Raw genomic sequence first — 15,254 nt, forward strand, 5'->3', positions numbered from 1 at the left:
TTAATAACCTATTTGCATCATATCAAATCTGCAGCTTGAGATATCACAGAATTAACCAGGTTGGAAAAGACCTCCAAGATCATCAAGTCCAACCTATCACCCAGCACCATCCTATCAACTAAACCATGGCACCAAGTGCCTCATCCAGTCTTATTTTAAACACCTCCAGGGATGGTGACTCCACCACCTCCCTGGGCAGCACATTCTGATGGCCAATCTCTCTTTCTGTGAAGAACTTCTTCCTCACATCCAGCCTAAACTGCAAAATTGTTTTAGAATCATAGAACTGTTGGGGTTGGAGGGGACCTCAAGGATCATCCAATTCCAACCCCTCTCCCATGGGCAGGGATACCTCATATTAGATCAGGTTGCCCAGAGCCACATCCAGCCTAGCCTTAAAAATTCCCAGGGATAGATAAGGCTTCCACCACCTCCCTGGGCAACCTGTGCCAGTGTCTCACCACCCTCATGGGGAAGAGTTTCTTCCTAACATCCAATCTGAATCTATCCATTTCTAGTTGTTTTGGTTTTGTTTTATTTTTCCATTCCCCCTAGTCCTATCATGACCTGACACCATAAAAGTCCTTCACCTGCCCCATTTTCCCCCTTTTTCCCCTCAAGCCCAGAGCACCTGGGCTCTATTGGAGTCTCCTCCCACCCCAGGTGTGGCCGCTTGGTGCTCCCCACCCACTCCCCTTTTTAATTCCCCCCCAGGAAAGGCAGAAGCCTTAAGCTGAGCCCTTCTGGGCTGGAGGATCCTCCTCTGATCTCAGGTGAGTGCCCCTGGTGCACACTGGGTGGTGGTGACAACAAAGGCCGGGGGGCCTGGTGGCCCCCCGGCTAGCTAGGGAGACTACTCCAACATTGATGACTCCTCCAATATCATCCACGGGTGCTGGCTGAGCCTCTTTACCAGGGCTGAGCTCCTCTGAGTGGTATCTTGGCTGGTTGAGGGTCTTGCCCCTGGCTCTGGGATGGCTGCAAAAAGGGTGGTGGTGGAGCAGGAGCTGTTTGGGCAGATGATATTATGCTAATTACACTATTTCTACCTGGAGGCCCCTTGGGGTAAGGGGAACGACAAGGTAAGGAATGACAAACCCAGACTGGCAAACCAAACTCTATGAAAAGATTCAAAACCCAGAAGCTGGGGGGGAAAACCAAACCCTCAAGCCTCTACAGATATGTTTCAGTAGGTCCAGCATGTTTTGCAGTATTTGAGAGCGTTGATAAAGTTCAATATTAAGCCTTTGGGCCTTTTTTTTTTGGCAACTGTTTCTTGTTCAAATGTTTTGCAGAAGTTGATGTTCCCCTGCAAGGCTGGGGCCAATGCATGTGTATGACTGCCTAAGCAAATTGTGTGTTCTGCTTTTTTTCTGGGGGGTAGGCCCTGTCAGTGGGGCCTCTTGTGTGCTTCTGGACAAACATGGTCCTCCTCCTTATGACTCACACTCCCGTGGTCCCCTCTCAAGCACCTACTCGTGACTCTCCGACGTCAGCCTGATCTTTATCACTGAGGCCAGCTTCAAAAGAGAATGAAGTCTGTTATTCCAGAGCTTGTGTTGTCCCCAAAGGATCCTTTATTTAGAATAGAATAGAATGAACCAGGTTGGAAAAGACCTTTGAGATCATCAAGTCCAACCTATCACCTAACACCATCTAATCAACTAAACCATGGCACCAAGCCCCCCATCCAGTCTCTTCCTAAACACCTCCAGTGATGGTGACTCCACCACCTCTCTGGGCAGCACATTTCAGTGGCCAATCTCTCTTTTCTGTGAAGAATTTCTTCCTAACATCCAGCCTAAACCTCCCCTGGTGCAGCTTGAGACTGTGTCCTCTTGTTCTGGTGCTGGTTGCCTGGGAGAAAAGACCAGCCCCCACCTGGCTACAACCTCCCTTCAGGTATTTGAGAGCAAGAAGGTCTCCCCTGAGCCTCCTCTTCTCCAGGCTAAGCAACCCCAGCTCCCTCAGCCTCTCCTCACAGGGCTGTGCTCCAAACCCCTCCCCAGCTTTGTTGCCCTTCTCTGGACTAGCTGTGTCAACTCCAGCCCTTTCTCCCATTACATAGCTCAAGGTTCAACAGGCCTAAACTTTTCTGCACCACAGTTAGCCAAGTGTGCATTTATGCCTCTCATCATTGTTTTCTCCTGCATTTCCAGCTTTGACTTTCAGTAAAGTTTGCCTCTTTGCCTTTTAAACAACACTCTCCTAGCTCCCAGTTCCTTATAGGTGGCTGGGAGAAAGGGGAAGAAGGTTTCCTCCTTCCTCTCTTGCAGGAACAGATACCAAATGATGGTGGCACAAATGACTTGGAGACTTCTCCCTGCTGAGAGGGGCAGGTTGAGGAGAGCTCTGAAGGCCAGCACAAACCCAGCAAGTGTAAAAGCCAACAGGGCCCCTTCAGTGGCTCTGAAGCAAGAGGAGATGCAAGTCACTGACACAGTGCTGGGCACTAGAAATAGTGCACTTTTTTTGGAGGCAATGTGGTTTCAGAGCGGAAACAGAGGTTTCCTTCTGTGCTGGAGCAGAGCTGGCACTCAGCAGATGAGTCACATCACTGGGTAAGTGACCAGTGCAGGGGAAGGAGAAGTTCTCTTGCTTGATGGGGATACAACAGAGCAAAAGCCATCTGTGACTGTCAGAGGGGGGAAAACAGAATGTTCTGTTTCCAGCAGGCTTTACTGACAAACATGCAAAAGATCTAAATAAAAAATAATGACACTCTTGCTGCTCCAGGAGAAACCACAGCTTTGGCAGCTGCAGAGAGGCTGCTTGTGTTCCTGCTCTGCTGCTGCTGACGAACAAAGTTGTTTTGATGCCCAAGCAAGAGGCACTGCCAGCGTGAGGTGCCTAGAGTTTGGTCCAGCTGGAGCATCTCCTATCCCTGCCCTGAATCCTGTTGCTTTCTTTCTCTGCAGCTTCTCCCAGGCTTCAGCTGCTCTGGGGAAGCTGCTTAGATCTCCTCAGACCAACTCAGTGCTGGGAGGAATCAAAAGCTGGAAAAAATCATGGTGTTACATAAGGCAGTGAGGGAACTTGGAGCTGGGAGCTTATAATGGGAGCAGATAAAACACAAGGCTAACTGAAAATTAACAAGGAAGGCATGGGGGGGGGGGGGGGGGGAAGGGAGAGAAGAGTGTCAAGTTGTGTGTTTTGAGCTTGGATCTGCTGAGGTGAGGATGGGGAAGCTGAGAAGTTTTCAGTTCCTTTCCCATACAGTATAGACCTGACAGCACAGCCCCTGCCCTGTGTGAGCACGGCTGCAGCTCCCTAGTCCTTTACTTTCTTCTCTTCTGTGCTGCCCCTGAGACTGCTGACAGCAGCAGCTGCTGCTCCAGCCTGGTGTCTCCAGGGCCAGCTTGTGGAAGTGCATGTGCTAGCTACAGCAAACGCACTGCTGTGTGGGTGAGTGACCTCACCCCAGGTCACCCTGTGCACATTTCAGGGCACAGACTCTCTCCAGCTGGGACTGGGGATCTGGCCAAGTCTGAGAGCCAGGAGACCAGTGCTTAGAGTGGGACATGGTGCTGCCCATAGTCACCCATAGCTCTGCCAGCTCCTGCCTGCCTCCCTCCCCAGGCACTGCAGCACAACTGGACCTGTGTGGCCCTTGCTGCATTTTAGTAGCATTCAGAGCACAGGCAGGAGACCTTTCTCCCTGATCTTACCTCATCATCACCTACCATCTTGAAGAAGGAGAGTCATTGTAATTCAGAGCATTAGAGGTAAAAGTGAAGCTCTCCTTCCAGTGCTCAGGCCATATAAAAGTATGTGAACCTGCTATTGGGCTGCTGACCTGGGAAGGGAAGATCTATGGCAGCAGAGATACAAGCCATATGGGTCCAAGTCAGTGCCAAGAGGGAGAGTTTGCATAAGCCAGAGCTCACCTGCTTCCCCTCTTCCCCCAGCTGTGCTCACTGGGTCAATAAAAGCCAATAACCCTCCCTACAAGTTTGGTTTGCTAAAGCCAGGTGCCACCTGCCCCCTTCCTTGCCTAGCCAAGCCTGTGGGATGGAGGGATGCTGCTAATGGGTCTTGCACAAATGAGGTGGACAGGGTGCTGCAGCAGCACCCCAGCACCACAAGTACATCTCAGAGCAAGTGATGAGCAATGGGGAAGCAAACTTGGCTGTGGGGTACTGGAGGCATGGCAGCAACTTCAGCCAAAGGCAGGCAGAGCTTAGCGCACAGCCTGGAGGCTTTGGTGAAGAGGAGCTTCTCTTCTGACTGAGTTTTGCCAGAGATCCAGGAACGCCCTGGGCTAGGTTTAAGCAGTGGTGACAGACTCTGTAGCTCACAGCAAAGCCCACACTGCTGGCACAGGGCTCAGGCTCTGGGGACTTGTTGTCAGGGCTGCACAAAATCCAGGGGTAATGGGGTGTGTGTGTGGGTGTGTGTGTGTTGCATTGCACACCATACAGCTCAGCCCTCCTGCCTGATGTGAAGACCCTGGAAATGCACAATATTTGCCTTGTAGCTCAGGAACTACGGGGGGGGGGGGGGGGGGGGGGAAGAAGCTAAAATGTGTCCATTTCAAAAAGATGCTCAAAATTTATGTTGGACAGGTTGGGGGCTGCTTTTAAGCTGATCTCATGATTTTAGAGCACTCAGCTGCAGTACAGCTGATCTAACTAGGGCAATATCTCTCCTGTAACCAGGCAGATCGACTCTTGTCCCACACAGTGAATCAGTGTCAGTCTGTTACATCCAGGAAGGCTCCTTGCCCAGCCATCATTCCCAGTGTCTGCATTTTCTCTCTGCTTTAATATGTCTCTGGCATGCTAGCACTTGTCTTCAACACCAGCCTTGCTTTTCCAGGAGCAAACCAGAGGGTGGCAGTTGGGAGACTCATCAGCTAAAGGGCTGTTCCCTCTTCCTCTAAGCAAAGCTCCAGTTTGATAGCAGAAATTCCATTCTTGGGACATCATCTCTCCTCCCCCCTCAGTGGTCCCTTTACCATATTCTAACAAAAAAAAGACTCAAGGACAAGCAAGATGTACAACCAGTATGTGTTGAGCTGTAAAAGACAGATAGAGGATGCACATTTCCAGCACAATCCCTGGCTTCTTGCAGTCTGGGAACATGCACTTGGATGTCCACCTCGGCAGTGTTGTTGGCTAGCAGCATTCCATCCAGCTACACCTTCAGTTGCAGGCTGAAGATGTGAGTGTTTCCACTCCTTCAGATCCTCTTTTCCTCACCTTGCTCCTTCAGGCTGCCCAGAAATTCCCCTCTCTAGAAAAGCAGGTAGGTAACCACTCAGCCCAGGGTTTCTGCACCAACGGGCAGGACCTCATTTGCCACAGCCCGAGGAGGTTATGCAGTTGCCCTGGGTGAAAGCAAGCAGTGAGACTGGTGTGTTTATCAGAGCAGGAGGAAGAGTTTCCTCTGGCAAGATTTACCACTCAGTATCTGCAGCCCCACACAGCTGCTAGTGTGGAAGAGCTGGTACTCCACTAAATTCTATTTCATATTCTGATTCCATTGCAGTCAGAAGGTTCTCATACTCAGGGCTTTTCCTGAGGCACAAGCCACTGTGGCTCTTGTCTTTAGTGGTGGGAGTGTCACTGGATGTCGAAGTCTTAGGATTTGCCTCTGTGAGTAGGCACTTAGGAGGGACTTCCACATGGGTTTCCAGTCTGGTGACACTTGCAGTGCCATGGCTGAAACAACAGAGAGGAATCATAGAATGAACAAGGTTGGAAAAGACCTCAAGGATCATCAAGTCCAACCTGTCACCCAACACCTCATGGCTACTAAACCATGGCACCAAGTGCCACATCCAATCCCCTCTTGAACACCTCCAGGGATGGTTGGTTAGAAGTCATCTCATTTAGATCTTAGCCAAAGACAAGATCCACCACATCATCTGTGGAGCAGCCTAATGTATGCTAATCTAGGGAGAGCCTGGGAGGCTCTGAAAGACACTAGAAAACCGTACTGAAGAGTTACATAATCAAAGAGAATCAACAGCTAACATTAGCACCATACACTCCCATGGCATTATCATCATACTCACCAGAGTTCCCAGCTGAGAGTTTAGCCCTTAGAAAGCAGCTACCAGTAATAAGTGGGGGGAATGGTGATGTGTGGGACTACAGAAGGCTCAAGTGTGTCTCTGAAGGCAGTGTGATGGGATTAAAGGCTGAGATTAGGACAGGGCAGAAGAGGTGTTCCTATGATTGGAAGCGAAGAGGAATGACACAAAATGATGCTTGGATAAGCACTGGGATGTGTTCTTCAGGGGAAAGGTGTGTGTAGGAGGAACTTATCTACAGGGAAGAGCTGGGAATTCCTGTCCTTTGCTTTGTGAAATGATGGTGGGAATTTAGTGCAGCTTTCCCAGGGCATCTGCCAGGCAGAGCAGAGGACCCTGAGTATCTTTCTCTAGTCTAACATCTTAAAGAAGTGACTCTTCTGCTCCCTCCTGCACTGGCCTGTTCCTGTTCTCATGCTGCTCACCAAACAGACTGCCAAGGTATTCAGCTTCTCCCCCTGTAAGCCAAAGAAATCCTTGGCTTTTCCCTGAGCAGAGAGGCTTTGTGGAAGCAAACATCCATCTGATGCCCCCCAAGTTTTCTTGACATCCCGGGTGAAAAATTGTACTCACAAAGCGACTTCATATAGCGAATCTGGAGGGGAAAAAACGGAATCAAAGATGTGCATCAACATGTCATAGAAAAATCCCAGCTGCTCCCAGCTATTCCCACCTTCAGGAAGAAGTTTCCACCCTCCCTCTGCCTAAGGAGGACCAGCTGGTGATGCTGGGCATGGAACCCTCCCGCCCTTTCCCGTCCCCTCGGACAAGGGATGCCCGCCTCCGCCCGGCCCCACCTCGCCTTGTCCCGCCGCTCACCTTCCTTGTCCCGTCGCCTCCGCTGTCGCCACCGGCAGAGGATGGCGACCAGGAGCGCTCCCAGCGCCGCCACTCCCAGCGCGGCCGCCAGCGCGTAGAGGTGCGAGGGGTACGCGCCCCACGGGGCACCTGCGGGCGGAGGCAGGAGCTGTGGCGTGGGGACCCGAACCAGTGCTGTACCCCGCCGAGTCCCCGCTCCCCAGCTGAGCCCCTGGGCCGGGTCGCTCCCGGAGCCCCTAGGGGAGCTCTGCAAACCGAAGGGAACCTGTGGCTGCAGCCGGAGCGCGGCCCGACCGCCGGGGCCGGGGCTGAGGCCGGGGCAGCCCTTGCTGACAGAAGCACGGCGCAAACCCTGGGCGACGGAGTTGCTCCGCACGCCCGGGGCAGACGGCAGGGAGAGCAGCTTCTCAATGGGGAACCCCCGGGGTTCGCCCCGTCCTAGGCGTGAGCCCTGCGGGGATTTCTTCTTCCATTCCTGCCCCAAAGCGCAGCAGCCAGGCTCGGGGGCTGGTCCCCAGACAACCTTCGACAGCTTCGGTCTTGTGTTTTCAGCATCAGTTGTGTTTTACATCACAAATCCTGTGTTTTCCAGCATCAGACTCTACTCACCTGTGGCTCCAGGAGGCTCATCTGAAGCTGGAGCCCAGCGTGGCCAGGGGCAGACCTGCCAGGGCTTAAGGGTGAGGCCATGGTAATCTTTCCCAGAGCTGCTTTGCCCCCGCAGAGTTGGGCTAGCTCCTGAAGCAGCAGTGGGGTGGTCAATGGCCTCTGCTCCCAGGACAGTGACCAGCACTGCTCATCAGGACATTTGCCTAATTCCTGTCTGCTCTAGAAGCCAGGGAAGAGCAAGACATGCCAAGGGCAGGAGCTGGGCTCCTATTCAGTACAACCCTAGTCCCAGAGGAATGCAGGGGACGTGTACTTGACATCTGATCACCCTGAAGCAGGGAGGATGCCAGCACCTGTGATTTCCTTTCTGGAGATGGCACTCCACACAATTCATATTCAACATCAGTGTCTGATCCTGCTCTGGAAGAGGAAACTCCCTACTTGAGTTTTGCAGAGCAGGGATGAGGAGCCCTGGGCTGGGGACTCACCTGTCACAGTCAGCTCCACAGCATCGCTCTGCTGCACGGTCCCGGCCCCAACCCTGTTCTCTGCCTCACAGTAGTACACCCCAGAGTCAGAGGGATGCAGGTTGTCCCATGCCAGCTCAGCCTGGCTGCTCAGGAGCAGGGCTTTGCCTTCTGAGGTGCTCTTGAACCAGCGGTATCTGATGGGAGGGGACCCACTGGCCTCACAGGTCAGGCTGGTGCTGGCTCCTGCTGGGACCTTCAGCCCCAGCTCACTGGCCCTGATGATTGGCTTGGTCACTGCAACTGGAAGACAAAGCAGATGGGGCCCAGGTCATGCTGGCCCTGGTTATGGTGGGGAAGGTTCCTCCTCCCCTTCATGGCAGTTCTTGGTTTTGCTTTCAGGGCTTTTCCAGGAGGAAGAGAGCCACCAGTCTCAGCCACCTGTGCCTAAAGCCAGGTCACTTCAGCTGTGCCATGCTTGCTATTGCCATATCACACAAGTCCTGCTCTGTTGAGTGTGTGCCCTCACAGCAGAAAGACAGCTCTTCCTAGCACACACTGAGGGTGCTTGGGAAGGGGAGAAGGCAGATCTGGACAGCACATCACCCATGCCCTGAAGCACAGAGGTGCTGGCTACCTGCACAAATCCCAAACCAGATCTGGATGTTATCTGGAGCACCACGGGTTACAAGTGGCCTGTTGGTAGATCCAGACTGGGGGTGTTTACTGACTGATCCCCCTTCCCTAGTCCTCCATGAGCACAGAGGAAGGGCTACCACAGTAAGGAAGGAGGTTGCTTCAGCACCCAGCCTTGATGTGGTAGACAGTGTGGTGTGAAAGACAATTCCCACCAGCTCCTCCTGCACGCTCTGTGGGTCAGACTGGCTGCACGAAGAGCAGGGCTTTTATGGCTGGATTTACCTTTGGCAACTTTAACCGTGGTGGTCACCTCCTTTGTTACCAAGCTGTTATTTTCAGACCTCCAGGTGATTTGGCAGGTGTAGTGTCCGCTGTCAGGCATTTCAAGGTTCTGGATGAGGAGGGAGGCGTTGCCAGGGCTGTCCCTGGGGATGCTGACTCGCTCTCGGAAGCGGGCCAACAGAACGTGGTCACCGGAGCTGTCCCTCCGGAAGATGGTAGAGCTGCTGCGGTCTCGCTCCAGGCTCCAGCTCAGCGTTTGCTGTGTGAAACCTTCAGAGGGCATGTAGGTGCATGGCAAAGTGGTGGATCCCATCCACGTGCCCTTGACCTCGTGGACACCAGACAGATCCAGCATGGCTGCAGGGAGCAACAGTTTAAGGGAAGAAGTAAGAAGGCAGCAGAAGAGAGCTTCCTTAGGACAGACAGGAGTCACCAGGCGGTTTGGAAGCCAGTATGTGGCCACATCTTACATGTGCTGTAGACCACAGGCAGCTAGACCAGGGCCTGTCCCCACTTCAGTGAGCGCAGGGAAGTGAAGAGTTGCTGCAGCCTCATGGCTATTTTTATGGTTTCTCTCTGGACACTTGCCAGTTGTGAATTCCTTCTCAATACAGACACAGTCCTGCTCCTGGAGCTGCCACAGTCTGCACAAGACCTGAAGGAGCATCTCCTGTTCCTTCTCTCTAGCCCCAGCCTTTGCATCTATATCTGCTGATTGGCTCTGATATGGCAGGCACAGCTCTGTTCTTCAAATCCCACATCCCAGTCAGACACAGATCCTTGATGTATCAGTTTCACATTTCTCCTCATCCTCTTTTCACAGACACCCAACCAAGAAGAGCTTAGCTCTGCCACTCTCAGAGTGGAAGCTATTTAGAGAATTGCTCAGGAATACCCTTGAGGTGTGTGATGCACTCAGGTTCAGTGTGTTTGCTACCCAGTGTGTTAATCTGATCACAATTTTCTCTCCCACAAGGTTTTGCATTGCTGTGTGCCATCAAATAGCTGCCAGTATCCATGGATTCCCCGTGGAGCAGCTGCACTCTCTGTGTGCCTATTTCAACAGCAGCAGGGGTGGCTCCAAAGGAGAGCTGATTGGAAGGGATGAGAGAAACTCAGCAAAGTGAAAATCCCTGAGACAGCATTTTTCCAAAGAAGGGGCACTTCAGCTGGGATGATGTAGTCTTCCAGACAAACAACGTGAATTCTCTCACTGGAAGGAAGAGAGCTGGACCAGGCAAAAACCCTGAAGGGCTGTGTTAGAGATCAAAAGACTGAGCAGAGGGATTTATATTATCCATAATGCATCACAACGAGACACAACTAAGGTTTAGTTGCATTCTAGCCCATTTGCTAAACCAGTTGATCATCTTCCTTCCCAGCCTGCCAGCACCAGCTGTCCTGGTGTCCATCCCTTGGGGATCTGCTCTGAACTACTGGCTCTGTTTCAAGGAACGAATGTTGGATCAAACCCAACCTTTTTTGCTTTAGCCTTAGGGAACTTCAGATCTGACCTAGCTGCCTTGGATCATAAATGCTCCAAGCACTCAAGTGAGCCACAGAAGAGGGGGCAGACTCTGTGGTACCCATCTCCTTCTCCCACTCTCTCCAGCTGTCTGCCCAGTGAGATTGCAGCTACTCTTGCAAGTGGCAAATTGCCTGAATATAGCTGGACTTGGCTCACCTCTACCCATACCCCTTACCATAGAATGGATTATTTTGGAGGGAATCTCAGAGATCATCTACTCTAACCTTCCTGCCATGGGCAGGGACACCTCTCAACTAGACTCAGGTGTTTAAGTCCTCATCCAACCTGGCCTTGAACACCCCCAGAGAAGAGGCATCCACAACCTCCCTGGGCCACCTATTCCAGAGTCTCACCACCCTTGTACTGAAGAACTTCTTCCTAAGATCCAGTCTAAACATACTCTCCCTCAGCTTCAAACCATTCCCCCTTGTTCTATTGCTAGACACCCTTATGGAAAGTCCTTCTTCAGCCTTCCTTCAGGATCCTTTCAGTTATTGGAAAGCAGCTCTGAGTTCCCTCTGGAGTCTCCTGTAAGCTGAACAGCCCCAGCTCCCTCAGCCCATTCTTATGGCAGAGGTGTTCCAGCCCTTGGATCACCTTCTCTGTACTCATTACAACAGCTCTGTGTCCATCTTATCCTGCTCCCCTTTCCCCTCCTCCCCAGAACAACAGGTTCTGTTCAGCTGCATTAGCTCACAGTAGGTCACTTGAAAGGCAGGTCCCAGAAAGCTCCAAAGCTAGGGGTTTTTATGATGGAAACAGGGAAAATCCTTCAGCCTGCTTGTCTAAATGTCAGGAGCATCTTCCTCCTGTTTCCCAAACCCTTCCTCTGCCAGTGGCTCATGTGCCCTGGGAGTGGCACATGCGGCTCATGAGCATAGGAACCAAAGCAGAGATTCCAGCATCAGAGAGCCAGCAGGTCAGGAGAGACCATGTGTGAGTCCACACCTAGTCCCACAATCACAGCTCCTCTTCTTCCCAGGGCTGTGCTGGCAGAACAACAGTGATGCATTATTAAACTCTAGCAGAATGCATGTTCCAGCTTCACAAAGGCTCTTGTGGAAGCTACCACAGCAAAGCAGGTCCTCTCCAAGGGTCCTGGACAATGTAGTCCTGGTCTTACTTTGGGGAGTGGGAGCTGACCTTCTGCCCAGCACTGCCACACTTCCAAGACCTTTTGGTCTCCTGGGAATCCTCAGTCTCTATTTTCCATACCAAAAACCACAATAATGAAAGCCTTTCCACACTTGACAGTGTTTAACAGCGAGGCACAATAATGCCAGGGATGTTTCCCTACCACCTCATAACTCTGGGTTTTGTCCTTGCACCCTGAAGCACTTACTCACCGCTGCAGCAGGCGAAAGCCATCATGAAGAGCGCTGTCCACACAGCTTCTCCCATTCTCCCAGAACTCCAGGTCTGTCCTCCTCTCCCTGCACTTTGTCACAGACCTCCACACTCCTGGGGCCAGAGTGCAAGTGGAGAACACTTCCCTTTCTTCTGTTCTTTGTTGTCTAGGATCCTCTTTCTGAAACATCACGAGTCCATTTCGCTGCTGAATTAGGTGAAGGGTAAAGGATGGACAAAGGATCCTTCCAGTTCCATTGCATGTTCCCTTCTCCCCACTTACTTCTCTTACCACTCTCTTGACCTTTCTGGTGAGTGCTCTTTTTAGTATTTTTCATAATTGAAGGTTTTTGTGGTGACTTTTTTTTACCTTTTCCTGTAATTTTAAAACCTTTTCCCTTTTAGTTTCAAACCTTTCCCCTTCTAGTTTTAAACCTTTTCCCTTCTCTTAAAAACCTTCCCCCCCCCCCCCCCCCTTTTTTTTTTCCCCTTAGCTTTTCCCTTTCTTTTTCTTTTCCCCCTCTTTCATTTCCTCCACAACTGTGGTGGAGTAGCTTTGTGATGATTACACAGTCAAGCACTCAGCAGCAAGGGCAAGCAAACTTGAGATGTTTGTGAAGGGTGAATCCAGCTACCTCTGACTTGTGTGTGATGGCATTGCTCAGCCTCTCTCTCTCTCTCTCACACCATGAGGACTCAAAACTGGGCATCCAGCAATGGAAAAGCACAGGTCTGAGTGCACTGGCTCACTATGCAGGAGCATAAGGCAGAAACCAACTTTGCTTGTGCTCAATTCCATTTCCCTGGTGTCTTCTCCAGCTGATGGCACTCAGCTCTTCCACCACACACATGCACCAACCTCTGCTGCAACACTCTCTGAGGGCAGCTCCATTCACTGAGTAGGTCAGCCTGTGACCTGTGAGGTTAACCTTCCCTAGCTTTTTTAGCCAAGCACTCTGATTCAAACTTAGGATACCACTTTAACTGTTTCTCTTCTGTTTTAACAGAAAAGGTCCTCTTTATGATGACAGCAATACAAAGCTCCTGCCCAGAAACTGCCCTGCTGCAGTGCAATTGTACTGACCAGGGCCATGGGGAAGGTGCCAGGGGTAGGGAAAGGTTACCAAGCTGGAGTCATTCACATTGAACAGTATGCACCTAAAGCTTTTTCCTTCTGCTTGTGTTCAGATGGGCACTGCCTGGTACTCTCATTTTCACAGTATCACAAACTATCTTCATGTAGTCCAGTTCATGGGCAAAAGTCAAGGGGATTCGTGCTCTGCATCACACAGAGGCTTTTCTAAGGAGGTGACTTGGCACTGGTGGCAGAGGGAATTTAATTCAGGAGACCTTCTGGGTTAAAAGAATAAAGAATAAACCAGGTTGGAAAAGACCTTTGAGATCATCCAGTCCAACCTATCACCCAACACCATCTGATCAACTAAACCATGGCACCAAGCACCCCATCCAGTCTCTTCCTAAACACCTCCAGAGATGGTGACTCCACCACCTCCCTGGGCAGCCCATTCCAATGGCCACTCTCTAAAGTACACCTGAAAGTCATCAATAGTGTTCTGCAAGGGGTTGAAATGTGCCTGCTAATTATTACCAACAGGGTAATGAATTACAGAAGATAAGAAAAGTGTAAAAACAACTCTAATGACCCAGGGAATTCTGTTCTAGGCTTTTAACCATTCACTAAAGCACCTTTTTGTTTTGGCAGGCCTTAGCACATAGGTTTAACTGCACCAGGAGAACAGCACCTTTGAGCAGGAGGTGGATGTGTCTGGTTCTCTGATTCTGCAAAATACAGGCTGCCAGTTTCTCTTGGAGCTGGGAGGGAAGGGTGGCTGGTGCAGATCGGCCACATCCCATCATGACAGACACCTGTTTGCTTTAGCTGGTGTGCTCAAATCACAGCTGAGCTCAGGCTGCTCTCTGGAAGTGCTGCCCTTTGTCACCGATGGCTCCTTCCCTGCACAGGGCAATGAAACGGGAGACTCTTCCTTTTCCTAGAGTCAATAAGCTGGTAAGAACCATGCAGCCCTCCTTTCAGGCTTCAGGTGGACTTGCTGAATATGATTTCAGCTGAGCTCTCCTTATTGCTGCAGTGAAACCTGCCTGTGGCAAGTTCACAGAAGCAAAAAGCTGACTGTGGTGTGACAGGACCTGGTGCAATACCTTCATACGAGGTTCCAGACTCAGACTGACTGTCAGCCTGGTGGGGGAGACAATGGAGGAAGCAGCAGCACCTGTTTTTGCAGAGCATTCCCCTCTTGGTGCAGTGGAAACCTCATTTTTTGCTGCCTTTTCTTCTTGACTTCTTCAGGGAAGCTACCAGTGTGGTAGCAGTTCCTGCTGCTTGTACCCCATCTGCCCCCTCCACCACCAAGAAGCCACTAACTGTGTTTGAGTCCTGCCTAAAAGGAAGCAAGCAAGCAAGCAAAGAGACAGATTAGCTCTTGTCAAAATTCAAGCCATGTCACTGAAAGAGTGAGTATGTCCATTTGCAGAGAGATGCTTTAAACCCAGCCTCTTGCACATCCTGGCCCATGACTGCTGACAGAAGCTTGCACCAGCACACTGTCTCCTATGCAAAAGACTTTAAAGGAAGCTGAATTTTGGGGAACATGATCTGGAACAAGATGAAAACCCAAGCTAAAACTGCTGACATGGCTTCTTCCTGAGCCAGACATGCAAGACTTCCTGAAGCTGTGATTATCAGAGATTGGGGGGGGGGGGGGGGGGGGGGGGGGGGTAGGCTATTTAGCTAAAACAAACACCCAGAACTGTAGTTCCTCAAATGTGATGGATGTGATGTTTTTCTCTCCTCTGTCTCACCTCAGTGCTCCCTTCTTCTTGGCCTGGAGCTCTGGCTCCATCACACCCCCTCAGATGAGCAGCACTGCAAGTCACCTTGAGCAACTAGGGCCAAGTCCCTGCTTGGGTAGCTCTGGCCATCGTGCTGAGCACTACCACAGTCACACCTGAGAACACAGACCCTGCAAAGCCAGCATGCTGACTGACACGTGGGGTGCCTTGGTCCGACTGATGACAGATCAACTTCCCCAGAGCCATCAGGAACATTTCAGCACCTAGTGCAAAGTCCACAATTCCTTTCTGAAAAGAAAGATGAAAGGAGAATGGAAAGCAAGGTAACTCCTGAGGGAGCTGGTATTAGGGATGACATTGCTTAAAATGACTGCCTCAGCCTAGCACAGCAGAGAGGGTCTGTCCTAGCCAGGTCAGAGCAGCAGCAGTGGAAACTCAGGCAGGAAGGTAAGAGCTTGTGCTGCTGGCTGCATTGCAGTTCTTTTGTCTGCAGAGAGCTCAGGCCTCTCCAGAGAGACCAGTCTGCTGGGCTGGATGGCTGTACCAGTCACACCACTTACAGAAAGGACACACTCTTTCCTCCTCGTTCTGCAGGCTGTGTCCCCATCTTTGCTCAGATGCTCACTCTGTTGCTTGACTTTCAGAGTCCTCCTGCTTTCCAGTGGCTCCACATAGTACTGAAGCCCCATTGCAG

General features: G+C 51.3%; 1 protein-coding gene across 2 annotated transcripts; it reads right to left on the reverse strand.

Moving 5' to 3' along the window:
- Positions 1-4,995: 4,995 nt before the first annotated feature.
- On the reverse strand, positions 4,996-11,840 carry LOC137450666 (V-set and immunoglobulin domain-containing protein 4-like). 2 transcript variants are annotated; one of them, XM_068157483.1, is made up of 7 exons: positions 11,728-11,840; positions 8,854-9,210; positions 7,954-8,235; positions 6,857-6,985; positions 6,611-6,632; positions 5,403-5,663; positions 4,996-5,235 (listed from the first exon to the last, which is right to left on the reverse strand). In XM_068157483.1, the coding sequence occupies exons 1-6, from the start codon at positions 11,780-11,782 to the stop codon at positions 5,432-5,434; spliced, it is 1,077 nt and encodes a 358-aa protein (XP_068013584.1). In that variant the 5' UTR covers positions 11,783-11,840; the 3' UTR covers positions 4,996-5,235; positions 5,403-5,431. The 2 variants fall into 2 exon arrangements, with proteins under 2 accessions (XP_068013584.1, XP_068013583.1); XM_068157482.1 differs by having other exon boundaries at positions 4,996-5,663.
- Positions 11,841-15,254: the final 3,414 nt, after the last annotated feature.

This window comes from Melanerpes formicivorus, unplaced genomic scaffold (assembly GCF_026170545.1).
Source record: "Melanerpes formicivorus ecotype bairdi unplaced genomic scaffold, bMelFor1.0.p_v2 SCAF_37, whole genome shotgun sequence".
Taxonomy (NCBI): domain Eukaryota; kingdom Metazoa; phylum Chordata; class Aves; order Piciformes; family Picidae; genus Melanerpes; species Melanerpes formicivorus.